Below are 14362 nucleotides of genomic sequence, written 5' to 3' on the forward strand. Positions count from 1 at the left end.
GTTTTAGTTTATTCCTCATGCATTCTGAATGGGAAGAGATCCGTTCAGGACGTCTTCCGTTCTGTCAGCATTCCGTTTTGTGACCTCTACAAGTTGCGGTTTTGTGTCTGGTCATAAAAAAACTGGGGAAAAAACGGATCCGGCACTGAAAACAATGTAAGTCAATGGTGACAGATCCGTTTTTTATGGAGCCTAAAAAACTGGATCCGTCAGCCATTGACTTTTAATGTATTTAGTGATGAATTCAATTTTTTCCTTCTTGATTTCACACAACTGCATCCTAATGGAACAGATGCATCCAGATGTGCAGAATCAAAACGGATCCTTTTAATTCCGGTATTGAGATCCTCTGCCGGATCTCACTACCGGAATAACAACGCAAGTGTGAAAGTAGCTTAAGGCCTCTTTCACATGGGCGTCGCGTGTGAGGGCCGGATAGGATGCGGGTGCATTGCGGGAAAATGTGCGATTTTTCAGCGCGAGTGCAAAGCGTTTTAATGCGTTTTGCACGCGCATGAGAAAAATCGGCATGTTTGGTACCCGAACCCGGACTTCTTCACAGAAGTTCGGGTTTGGGATCGGTGTTGTGTAAATTTTATTTTTTTCCCTTATAACATGGTTATAGCAGGGAAAATAATAGCATTCTTAATACAGAATTAAGTAAATTAGGGATGGAGGGGTTAAAAAAATTTTTTAAAAATTAAACTCACCTCATCCACTTGTTTGTCTTCTTTCTTCTTCTTTGAGGACCTGGGAGAAAAGGACCTTTGGTGACGTCACTGCGCTCATCACATGGTCCATCACATGGTCCATCACCATGGTTCTGTATTAAGAATATACAAAAACGGTTTGGCAGCACTACTGTCCCACATAAGGGAAAGCCATTCAGGAAAATACCTTGAAGGTAGTGGTGCACGCAGATGGGGACCCTGGCTGGGTTCTTGTATATATATTCTGTATTGAGAATGCTATTATTTCCCCTTATAACCATGTTATAAGGGAAAATAATAAAGATCGGGTCCCCATCCCGATCGTCACCTAGCAACCATGCATGAAAATCGCACCGCATCCGCTTGCGGATGCTTGTGATTTTCACGCAGCCCCATTCACTTCTATGGGGCCTGCGTTGCGTGAAAAACGCACAATATAGAACATGCTGCGATTTTCACGCAACGCACAAGTGATGCGTGAAAGTCACCGCTCATGTGCACAGCCCCATAGAAATAAATGGGTCAGGATTCAGTGCGGGTGCAATGCGTTCACCTCACCCATTGCACCCACGCGGAAAACTCGCCCGTGTGAAAGGGGCTAAGTATCTTTCAAGGATGATTTGTTTTTTACGAGACATGACATAATATGGTGTATATACAGTATACAGTTGCAAGAAAAAGTATGTGAACCCTTTGGAATGATATGGATTTCTGCACACATTGGTCATAAAATGTGATCTGATCTTCATCTAAGTCACAACAATAGACAATCACCGTCTGCTTAAACTAATAACACAAAAAGAATTGAATGTTACCATGTTTTTATTGAACACACCATGTAAACATTCACAGTGCAGGTGGGAAAAGTATGTGAAACCCTAGACTACTGACATCTCCAAGAGCTAATTGGAGTGAGGTGTCAGCCAACTGGAGTTCAATCAATGAGATTAGATTGGAGGTGTTGGTTACAGCTGCCCTGCCCTATAAAAAACACACACCAGTTCTGGGTTTGCTTTTCACAAGAAGAATTGCCTGATGTGAATGATGCCTCGCACAAAAGAGCTCTCAGAAGACCTACGATTAAGAATTGTTGACTTGCATAAAGCTGGAAAGGGTTATAAAAGTATCTCCAAAAGCCTTGCTGTTCATCAGTCCACGGTAAGACAAATTGTCTATAAATGGAGAAAGTTCAGCACTGCTGCGACTCTCCCTAGGAGTGGCCGTCCTGTAAAGATGACTGCAAGAGCACAGCACAGACTGCTCAATGAGGTGAAGAAGAATTCTAGAGTGTCAGCTAAAGACTTACAAAAGTCTCTGGCATATGCTAACATCCCTGTTAGCGAATCTACGATACGTAAAACACTAAACAAGAATGGATTTCATGGAAGGCTACCACAGATGAAGCCACTGCTGTCCAAAAAAAACATTGCTGCACGTTTACAGTTTGCACAAGAGCACCTGGATGTTCCACAGCAGTACTGGCAAAATATTCTGTGGACAGATGAAACCAAAGTTGAGTTGTTTGGAAGAAACACACAACACTATGTGTGGAGAAAAAGAGGCACAGCACACCAACATCAAAACCTCATCCCAACTGTGAAGTATGGTGGTGTGGGCATCATGGTTTGGGGCTGCTTTGCTGCATCAGGGCCTGGACGGATTGCTATCATCGAAGGAAAAATGAATTCCCAAGTTTATCAAGACATTTTGCAGGAGAACTTAAGGCCACCTGTCCACCAGCTGAAGCTCAACAGAAGATGGGTGTTGTAACAGGACAACGACCCAAAGCATAGAAGTAAATCAACAACAGAATGGCTTAAACAGAAGAAAATACTCCTTCTGGAGTGGCCCAGTCAGAGTCCTGACCTCAACCCGATTGAGATGCTGTGGCATGACCTCAAGAAAGCGATTCACACCAGACATCCCAAGAATATTGCTGAACTGAAACAGTTCTGTAAAGAGCAATGGTGAATAATTACTCCTTACCGTTGTGCACGTCTGATGTGCAACTACAGGAAACGTTTGGTTGAAGTTATTGCTGCCAAATGAGGTTCAACCAGTTATTAAATCCAAGGGTTCACATACTTTTTCCACCTGCACTGTGAATGTTTACATGGTGTGTTCAATAAAAACATGGTAACATTGAATTCTTTGTGTGTTATTAGTTTAAGCAGACTGTGATTGTCTATTGTTGTGACTTAGATGAAGATCAGATCACATTTTATGACCAATTTGTGCAGAAATCCATATCATTCCAAAGGGTTCACATACTTTTTCTTGCAACTGTATATACCTAGATTATACCAATAATAATCTTTATTTATATAGCGCTAACATATTCTGCGCTTTACTATGAGATTATGTGGCAAATAGTAAAGACTTCACTGTGGACTCTTGCAAATCAATTGAACTCACAGCAAATAGCAATCATATTAGGGAATTGCAAAGCGAGCAGCCCCCGGATGTAATAGTATTGCAGTCCTATTATATGGACTTCTGCCGGGCCAATAACGAGTGCCAGTCAGTCATATGCAAATTGGTCGGGACTCATTTAAATGACCTTTCACATGGCCCAATTAAAAGGAGGAATGAGTGATCATTAATTGAGTTATTAAATGGGTCTTCCCATCCCAGACAGTAGGGGCATATTGCTATTATATGCCCCCCATTGTCTGATAAGTGCGGGTCCCATCTCTGGGATCCGCACCTATCTTGTAAACTCAGCCGACAAAGTGAAGGAGGGTGCACCGCGCATGCGTGGCCGCCCTCCATTCATTTCTATGGAGCCACCGGAAATAGCCGAGCGCTTGGCTATTTCCGTCGGGCCCCATGTAAGTGAATGGAAGCGGTGGCCGCGCAAGGCGGTGTGCTCCCATTCATTTCTGTGGGGATTCTGAAAATAGCTGAGCATGTCAATCGGCTATTTTTGGTGGGCCAATAGGAACGCTTGGTAGTGGCCACCACTTTGCCGACAATGTCCCCATTGTGTGAGATGGGGCAAACTGTTGGCCCCCCATTCTGTTAGTTAGGGCAAGGTGATGCTGACAACTTTTGGTGCCGCATAAAGATGCGATCATCGGACAAATGAGCGTTTGCTGGTTTGTTTTGTGATAGTTGACAAATTTACACTGTGCGGCTCCACAGATCCTACTGATAACTGGCCTGATCCTCGGCTGTAAAAGGACATTCTGATAATGGATCAGAACAATCCCTTAATAAAAGAGGACCTGTCAGTTCTCCTGACAATTTTAGGCTACTTTCACACTGGCGTTTTGGTTTCCGTTTCCGAGATCTGTTCAGGGCTCTTACAATCGGTCCAAAACGGATCAGTTTTGCCCCAATGCATTCTGAATGGAAAAGGATCCGCTCAGAATGCATCAGTTTGCCTCCGTTCCGCCTCCGTTCCGCACTGCGCAGGGACACACCCCTTTGGCAAGGGACATGGTCACGCCCAATTGTCAATTTATTCATAAATTTGAAGGAGGAATAACATGTGGCTAGTACTGGATGCTTAGGTGCACTGAGGGGCTGGGCCACTCCCATTAGGGCACCGAAGCCCTCATTTGCATAAAAAAAGTTTTTTTCCCCGCTGGAACACTGCAACCGATTTTCACAAGACAGGTATCATTTTAATCAACAGGATCAGCCCTACCAGGCATTGTGACTGCTTTGATAGGGTTGGCCCTGCTGACAGGGGCTTCCTGTATATGGTATAGACAAGCCTTTGACATATTTTCTGATACCAAATTAACCAAATGCTCCTTCTTTAGGAATCCTGAGTCTGATACAGAGAGGCCTTATTCCTCCAGCCGCTCGTCTTACCTTGGTCCCTCCTGCTATAAAGCCACAATCTCTGGCCCTGCATGGTCCCCATGCGAGAAGAGCAGCCGCACTTACACAAGGCAAAGGTAACCTCTGGGGATATGTATTTAAAGAGCATTCTGCGCCATTTTTTGACCTGTAAAATGAACAAGTAGTATTAGGAAGTCCTCTACATATGACTCGCGGGTACTTGCTGCATAGATGGTCCTGATATACTGTATTTCCTGCAATTAATGTAAATTGAAGGGGTTGTCTATGATAAGGAAAACATGGCTGCTTCTTCCAGAAAGAGTGCCACAACTGTCCAGGGGTGTCGTCTGGTATAGCAGCTCAGCTCTAGGTAATTGAATGGGGCTGGACAGGTATGGTGTTGTATTTGGAAGAACGCAGCCATGTTTTTGTAATCCAGGAGAACCCCTTTAAGGATGGACAGCCAACTTACTTCTAATGTGATTTGCTAAAATGCTGTAAGTAGAGTGAGTCTACTCCTGGTAATTGGGGACGGACACCATGTATGTTCCCTGTTCATCCCAGTGTTTACAGAAAATACTATGAGGAGAATCCGTCAGTTTTCACACAGTCAGTGTTTGGTCAGTGATTTTCATCAGTGATTGTGAGCCAAAACAAGGTGACGGTCAAAAACACAGAACAAATGCAAATCTTTCCCTTAGGGCTCATGCACACGATTGTATTTTCTTACCGTGTCTGTTCCATCTATTTATTTTTTTTGCAGACAGTATGCGGAACCATTCATTTCAATGGGTCCGCAAAAAAAACCCAGAAGTTTCCATATGTCTGTTCCGCAAAAAAAATAGAACATGTCCTATTATTGTCCGCATTACGAACAAGGATAGGACTGTTCTTTTAGGGGCCAGCTGTTCTGTTCCGCAAAATACGGAATGCACACTGACGTCATCCATATTTTTTGCGGACCGCAACATACATACCTAATACCTTATCTCTGTGTAGCCTCCACTCCTGGTTTTGGCTCACAATCACTGATGGAAATCACTGACTGTCTGAAAGCAGCCTTATTAAGGCTACATGCACACGACCGTATGTGTTTTGCGGATCCGCAAAAGAAACGGATGACGTTCCGTATGGCATCCGTTTTTTTTGCGGATCTGTTTTTTTGGGCGGATCCATAGTAATAATGCCTATCCTTGTCCGCAAACTAGAAAAAAATAGGACATGCACAATTTTGCGGAGCAACGGAACGGACATACTGATGCGGACAGCACACGGTGGGCTGTCCGCGTTTTTTGCGGACCCATTGAAATGAATGGGTCTGCATCCTATCCGCAAAAAAAACGGATCGGACATGGAAACAAAATACGGTCGTGTGCATGAGGCCTAAGGCCTATTATCCCTTCAGGGATTTAGTCAGTGTTTGGTCAGTGATTTCTATCAGTGAAGTGGAGCCTATATTAAGATAGGCTATAATGGAAAGATCTGCACCTCTTCTGTGTTTTTGACCTACACTTTGGCTCACAATCACTGATGGAAATCACTGACCAAACACTGACTAAGGGCTCATGCACACAAACTTATTTTCTTTCCGTGTCCGTTCAGTTTTTTTTGTGGACCGTATGCGGAACCATTCACTTTAATGGGTCCGCAAAAAAAAAAAAAAAGTTACTCCGTGTGCAATCCGTTTCCGTATGTCTGTATTTCCGTTCCACAAAAAAATAGAACATGTCCTATTATTGCCAGCATTACGGTAAAGGATAGAACTGTTCTATGAAGGGCCAGCTGTTCCGTTCTGCAAAATATGGAATGCACACGGACGTCATCTGTAATTTTTGCGGATTCGTTTTTTTTGCGAACCACAAAATACATACGTTCGTGTGCATGTGTCCTTAATCCCTGAAGGGTGAACTAGGCCTAAGATTTGGCACATCTTGGACTGTCCTAAAGCCATAAAACATGTCCCTGTTAGGCTACATGCACACGACCGTTGTGTATTTTGCGGTCTGCAAATTGCGGATCCGCAAAACACGGATGACGTCTGTGTGCGTTCCGCAATTTGCGGAACGGCACGGACAGCCATTAATATAACTGCCTATTCTTGTCCGCAAAATGGACAACAATAGGACAGGTTATTTTTTTTTTTTTTGCGGACCACGGAACGAAGCAACGCATGTGGACAGCACACGGAGTGCTGTCCGCATCTTTTGCGCCCCCATTGAAGTGAATGGGTCCGCATCCAAGCCGCAAAAACTGCGGCTCGGATGCGGACCAAAACAACGGTCGTGTGCTTGAGGTCTTATGAGCAGATTTTACATTTGTGCTACGATTTTTGACATTTTATATCTTTAAAAATAATACGTGTTGGAACTTTGCCGGCCCCGCCCCTCCTGGATAGCTTTTCATCTCGTTAAGGCCTCATGCACACGACCGTTGTGTGCATCCGCGGCCGTTGTTCCGTTTTCCGTTTTTTTTTGCGGACCCATTGACTTTTAATGGGTCCGTTTTTCCAGTCCGTGAAAAAAATATGACCTGTCCTATTTTTTTCACGGACAACGGTTCACGGACCCATTCAAGTCAATGGGTCTGTGAAAAATCACGGATGCACACAAGATAGTCATCCGCGTCCGTGATCCGTGTCCGTGATCCGTGTCCGTTTTTCCTATCATTTTCAAAGCAAACTTGACTTATTTTTTTTTTTTTCACTTTTCATTTCCGTGGATCTTCCAAAAATCAAGGAAGACCCACGGATGAAAAAACGGACACGGATCACGGAACAACGGAAACCATTTTTGCGGACCGCAAAAAAAAGCGTACGTGTGCATGAGGCCTAAGAGGAGAGAGCTCCTAGATGTGATACCAGAAGATCTGTAACTTTTTATGCCAAAATACTGGTGGAAGTCCGTTGCTAAACCCCCCCCCCCCCCCATGTGCTTTCTGCAACATAATACAATGAAATTGATTTGCGCATTATTATAAAATTATTGTCTAAAGCTGATCATAGACGTTTCATGTTTGCAACCGAGTGGCCAAAATGATCTTTTTTACAACCAACATTTCCAAGGAGAACTCTCTGAGATTTTAATTACTGGCCGAATAATTTTGAACGACAAACTCTTATTACTAAATTGGAAATGATCTTGATATTACCAATTACAAACTCAGATACAGTAACAGAGGCGATCTCTGGAGACCAATTACCAACGTGACCAATGCAACACATTCTTATAGTTTTGTCACCATAGACCCTTAGATTATTGCTTAGAATGACCGCGTTGTCCTAATTATCTCCATGTCTATGACCTAATCAAGCAAGACCCAACCGCTCAATCTGCTGGAGAAAGACTTTCTATTTGCGATGTGACACAATGGCTTTGAGGAAACACATGGACTGGATTCTCCTGCCTCTCAGTTTATCTCATATCATTTAGCTTAGTGGGGGTCTGAGTGCTGAGACCCCCACCGATCCCTAGATCAAGGGGAGAAGAGCGCTTGTATAGTGCATTCTCTCTTCTCGCTGCATGAGACAGGCACCATAGAAGTATATGGGCTCGTCTCAATTCCGTCCTCAGCCGCGAGGAGAGAGAGCACCATGCGCACTCTTCTTTCCCCTCATTCTAGGGTCGGTTGGGGTCTCAGCGCTCAGACCCCCACCGATCTAAACATTTGCTATGTCTCTATGATATATCAAAAGTCTTTTGAAAAATTAGTGACCATTTAAAGGTCCTTTTTACACAGACCGATAATCAGACCGGTTTTTGGGGATGAATGTTTGGCCTGTGTAAAAGATGCCGACGATCACCCAATCTTGTTCATCAGATGATTCCATCAGCACCGAAAGTCACCGTTCCTATGCAGCAGATCGTGCTGTCTAAACAGTAATATTTTCTGTGACGACAAATAATCTCTATATCCATGGCTCATCCACATACAGCAGTGGTGATTGAAGGCAATAATCAAGAACGTCTGGTTCATTCCCAATAATTGCCTGACACATTAGACCTTATAGAGGACCCATCACTCCTCTTGACTTGTCTGTTTTAGTGGCTACTTGCATTCCCCATGGAGAATTGTTTCTTATGGCTCTATGTCATGGGCGGACTGACCATAGACCCTACAGGGAGATTTCCCAGTGAGCTGATGCCCAGAGCGCCACATGAGCCCTCCTCGTGGCCACTGGTCAGGTACATAACGATCGGATGCTCTAAGCATTAATTAGTGTAAGAGCATCATGTACTTATGCACCTGGCCAAGTGCCACAGGTGCCCTGCTGAATACTGTTGTGCAGGTGGCAGTATTTTGTGCTGCGCTGTGCTATTTGGTTCTGATCGGGTGGTATTTTGTGCTTCACTACAGTTGTGCAGGCTCCACCCGCTTATTGGCCCTGCCTACTTGTGTTGCCCCACTTTCCGTCAATTTGGACCCGCCTACAACATGGGAACACTTTTAGCTTTTTTTTTGCAGGGCCCCTTTAAGTTCCCAATTTGCCCATGCTCTATGTTGTGCTGTTCTTCCCATATTCCTAGTTGAATTTTATGGATACAGATGGGTGTTACCACTTGAGGGTTTGCCCCTGTATAGTCTGACACTGACGCCACTGATTAGACAAATACCGACTGTGCAGGGACACACTCCCAACTGGTAACACCCATCTGTACCTTTATCCATAAACCTCTAGCAAGAATAAAAGAAGAATGGCAAAACATACAGTCATAAGAATAAATGTTCCAGAATTGTCATTTCATCTGGAATATAATTATTTACTAAAACCGACATGTCAAGAGTGGTGACAGGTCCCCTTTAAGACTGATGAAATTGCCTATGTGTGTGGTGCATTAGATATACCGTACTTTTTGCTTTATCAGACCTCATATAAGATCCTCAGATCACACCCCATGAATATCAGGACATCGGATCAGACCCCCATATCAGGACATCACACCAGACCCTCATATCAGGACATCACATCAGACCCTCATATCATACCTCAGATCAGCCCACAATGTCAGACCCCCATCAGACCTCAGATCAGCCCACACTATCAGACCTACATCAGACCTCAAATGAACCCTCAATCTCAGACCTCCCAATTATAGTTCTTTGCTAGAACACCCTCAGACCTCAGATCAGATTAAATTAAAAAACTCCTCTTACATCTTCTGCGCCGCAGCTCCTCTCCACCTCCAGCAGAAGTTGTGCTCCCCTGTCTTCTCCGGCCATAGTGCGCGCTCTACGTCCTGATGCTTTATGTGGTCAGGGCAGTGCAGTGCCAGCCCCAAGAAGGAAGACCAGGGAGGCTGAGTACCGGAAGCGCTCACAGCGCTCCATAATGGAAGCGCTCACTGGTATTCGCTTTACAAGACGCATGGCCATTTGTCTCCCACTTTTGGGGGGGAAAAAGTCCATCTTATAAAGCGAAAAATGCAGTACTATTTATTTATTATACCCACTTATATATCGCTGACTTATTCCACAGTGCTTTACGGACATTATCATCACTTGCTATCCCCATTGAAGCTCACAATCTAAGTTCCCTATCAGTATGTCTTTGCAGTGTGGGAGGAATCTGGAGAACCCAGAGGAAACCTATGCATGCATGGGGAGAACATACAAACTCCATACAGATGTTGTCCTTGGTCGGATTCAAACCCAGAGCTCGTTTTATAGAAACATTGGACAACAAAGAAAGTAGGGCGCCTCTACTCTCCATTCACTATCAATGCTGCACAGTTCTTTCTATAGTTGGGCTCACCATTCATTGTAAATGAGTGCTCTGCAGACTATTGGGATGTTTTTCCACTCCACCACCAGGTTCTTCTTGTTGTTTAGTTCTCGGGGCCCCTAGTTTGCCAGCCGTTTGTACCAGCCCGGTCTCTAGTATACATGTTGATGGGCTCTACCTTTAATTATGTTTATTGCTTATTTTAATCATGCAGTGATTTTGATATGTTATCTCATGCACTGCATATTTGACCACATTGTAGCCAGAAATTCTATCAAGACAGAAGACCATTCTTTTGAAGCCGACCACATCCAGGAGAACGCTTACAGCCACTTTGATGATTCTGATAGTCAGCTACCAGAAAGTGGTCTGGAGACACCTTCAACACCTCATAACGTGTCAGCCAAAACTACAAGAACATCTACAAATGCATTGCGGAGGGAGCAGCAGGGCTACATATCTCCAGAGTCACAGGTATATTTTTCTAAGGTCACATAATTTCACTATCCAGAAATGAAGGACCGTAAATATATCATTAACCCCTTAAGGACTCAGCCCTATTTCACCTTAAGGACTTGACCATTTTTTGCAAATCTGACCAGTGTCACTTTAAGTGCTGATAACTTTAAAACGCTTTGACTTATCCAGGCCATTCTGAGATAGTTTTTTCGTCACATATTGTACTTCATGACACTGCTAAAATTGGGTCAAAATAATTCATTTTTATTTATAAAAAAAAATATCAAATCTACCAAAAATTTCCAAGTTTCAATTTCTCTACTTCTATAATACATAGTAATACCTCCAAAAATAGTTATTACTTTACATTCCCCATATGTCTACTTCATGTTTGGATCATTTTGGGAATGATATTTTATTTTTTGGGGATGTTACAAGGCTTAGAAGTTTAGAAGCAAATCTTGAAATTTTTCAGAAATTTTCAAAAACCCAATTTTTAGGGACAAGTTCAGATCTGAAGTCACTTTGCGAGGCTTACATAATAGAAACCACCCAAAAATGACCCCATTCTATAAACTACACCCCTCAAGGTATTCAAAACTGATTTTACAAACTTTGTTAACCCTTTAGGTGTTCCACAAGAATTAATGGAAAATAGAGATACAATTTCAAAATTTCACTTTTTTGGCAGATTTTCCATTTTAATAATTTTTTTTCCAGTTACAAAGCAAGGGTTAACAGCCAAACCAAACTTAATATTTATGGCCCTGATTCTGTAGTTTACATAAACACCCCATATGTGGTTGTAAACTGCTGTACGGGCACACGGCAGGGCGCAGAAGGAAAGGAATGCCATACGGTTTTTGGAAGGCAGGTTTTGCTGGACTGTTTTTTTTTTACACCATGTCCCATTTGAAGCCCTCTGATGCACCCCTAGAGTAGAAACTCCATAAAAGTGACCCCATCTAAGAAACTACACCCCTCAAGGTATTCAAAACAGATTTTACAAACGTCGTTAACCCTTTAGGTGTTCCACAAGAGTTATTGGCGAATGGAGATGAAATTTCAGAATTAAAATTTTTGGGCAAATTTTAAATTTTAATCCATTTTTCCCAGTAACAAAGCAAGGGTTAACAGCCAAACAAAACTAAATATTTATGGCCCTGATTCTGTAGTTTACAGAAACACCCCATATGTGGTCGTAAACGGCTGTACGGGCACACGGCAGGGCGCAGAAGGAAAGGAATGCCATACGGTTTTTGGAAGGCAGGTTTTGCTGGACTGTTTTTTTTGACACCATGTCCCATTTGAAGCCCCCCTGATGCACCCCTAGAGTAGAAACTCCATAAAAGTGACCCCATCTAAGAAACTACACCCCTCAAGGTATTCAAAACAGATTTTACAAACGTCGTTAACCCTTTAGGTGTTCCACAAGAGTTATTGCAAATGGAGATGAAATTTCAGAATTAAAATTGTTGGGCAAATTTTCAATTTTAATCCATTTTTCCCAGTAACAAAGCAATGGTTAACAGCCAAACAAAACTAAATATTTATGGCCCTGATTCTTTAGTTTACAGAAACACCCCATATGTGCTCGTAAACAGCTGTACGGGCACACGGCAGGGCGCAGAAGGTTTTTGGAAGGCAGATTTTGCTGGACTGTTTTTTTTTACACCATGTCCCATTTGAAGCCCCCCTGATGCACCCCTAGAGTAGAAACTCCAAAAAAGTGGCCCTATTTTAGAAACTACGAGATAGGGTGGCAGTATTGTTGGTACTAGTTTAGGGTACATATGATTTTTGTTTGCTCTATATTAGACTTTTTGTGAGGCAAGATAACAAGAAATAGCTGTTTTGGCACTGTTTTTATTTTTTGTTATTTACAACATTCATCTGACAGGTTAGATCATGTGATATTTTTATAGACCAGGTTGTCACGGATGCGGCGATACCTAATATGTATATTTTTTTTTTATTTATGTAAGTTTTACACAATGATTTCTTTTTTTAAACAAAAATAATCATGTTTTAGGGTTTCCATAGTCTGAGAGCCATCATTTTTTCAGTTTTTGGGCGATTACCTTGGGTAGGGTATGATTTTTGCGGGATGAGATGACGGTTTTATTGGCACTATTTTGGGGTGCGTGTGACTTTTTGATCGCTTGCTATTACACTTTTTGTGATGTAAGGTGACAAAAAATTGTTTATTTAGCACAGTTTTTATTTAAAAGTTTTTACGGTGTTCATCTGAGGGGTTAGGTCATGTGATATTTTTATAGGGTCGATACCGACGCGGCGATACCTAATATGTGTACTTTTTTTTTATTTATGTAAGTTTTACACAATAATATAATTTTTGAAACAAAAAAAAAATCATGTCTTAGTGTCTCCATATTCTGAAAGCCATAGTTTTTTCAGTTTTTGGGCGATTATCTTAGGTAGGGTCTAATTTTTTGCGGGATGAGATGACGGTTTGATTGGCACTATTTTGGGGTGCATATGACTTTTTGATCGCTTGCTATTACACTTTTTGTGATGTAAGGTGACCAAAAAATTGTTTATTGAGCACAGTTTTTATTTTTTACGGTGTTCATCTGAGAGGTTAGGTCATGTGATATTTTTATAGAGCCGGTCGATACGAATGCGGCGATACCAAATATGTATACTTTTTTTTTATTTATGTAAGTTTTACACAATAACAGCTTTTTTCAAACAAAAAAAATGATGTTTTAGTGTCTCCATATTCTGAGCCATAGTTTATTTATTTTTTAGGCGATTGTCTCAGGTAGGGGCTCATTTTTTGCGGGATGAGGTGACGGTTAGATTGGTACTATTTTGGTGGGCAAACGCCTTTTTGATCGCTTGCTGTTGTACTTTTTGTGATGTAAGGTGACAAAAAAATTGTTTATTTAGCACAGTTTTTTTTGTTTTTTTTTTATACGGTGTTCATCTGAGGGGTTAGGTCATGTGATATGTTTATAGAGCCGGTCGATACGGACGCGGTGATACCTAATATGTATACTTTTTTTTCCCCCCTATTTTTTACCAATTTTTTTTTACTTTATTTGAGGAAAATTACGTTTTTGTTTATTTTTACTTGAAACTTTGAATTTTTGGGGGGGGAAACTTAATTTTTTCAACTTTTTTTTTTACTTTATTTTTTGTCCCACTTTGGGACTTGAACTTTTGGGGGTATATTCCTTTACAATGCATTTCAATACTCCTGTATTGGAATGCATTGTCTGTATGAGTAATACTGTGTGTGTTATTCATACAGCTTCTGGGGCCTGTGAGATCCAGGGGGCTGGATCTCACAGGCTCTTCACCAGAAGGCAGCGCGATGCCTTCTTTAGACATCGGGCTGCCTTCCATGCCATCGGGTCCCCCCCACAGCCGCATGGGGACCTGATGGCACTGACGCACAGCCGGCTCAACCGCAGGTAAAGCCGCAAACCGCAGGTCTGAATTGACCTGCGGTTTGCGGCGATCGCCGATACGGGGGGGTCACATGACTCCCCACGGCATTGTGACAGGATGCCCGCTGAATGATTTCAGCGGGCATACTGTTCCGATTAACCCCCGCCGCAATCACGGTTTAAACCCATAATGTACCGGTACGTCATGGGTCCTTAAGGACTCGGGAAACATGCCGTACCGGTACGTCATGCGTCCCTAAGGGGTT

At 42.5% G+C, this 14362-nt stretch overlaps 1 protein-coding gene across 1 annotated transcript in view; it reads left to right on the forward strand.

Moving 5' to 3' along the window:
* The window catches only part of IQCH (IQ motif containing H), a 141165-nt gene that overhangs the window by 36464 nt on the left and 90339 nt on the right, over window positions 1–14362 (forward strand). The window contains exons 7-8 of the mRNA XM_040414305.1: window positions 4481–4618; window positions 10484–10695. Coding sequence (XP_040270239.1) covers window positions 4481–4618; window positions 10484–10695 — 350 coding nt within the window. The remainder of the gene's footprint in view (window positions 1–4480; window positions 4619–10483; window positions 10696–14362) is intronic.

Source organism: Bufo bufo, chromosome 1 (genome assembly GCF_905171765.1).
Source record: "Bufo bufo chromosome 1, aBufBuf1.1, whole genome shotgun sequence".
NCBI classification, from domain to species: domain Eukaryota; kingdom Metazoa; phylum Chordata; class Amphibia; order Anura; family Bufonidae; genus Bufo; species Bufo bufo.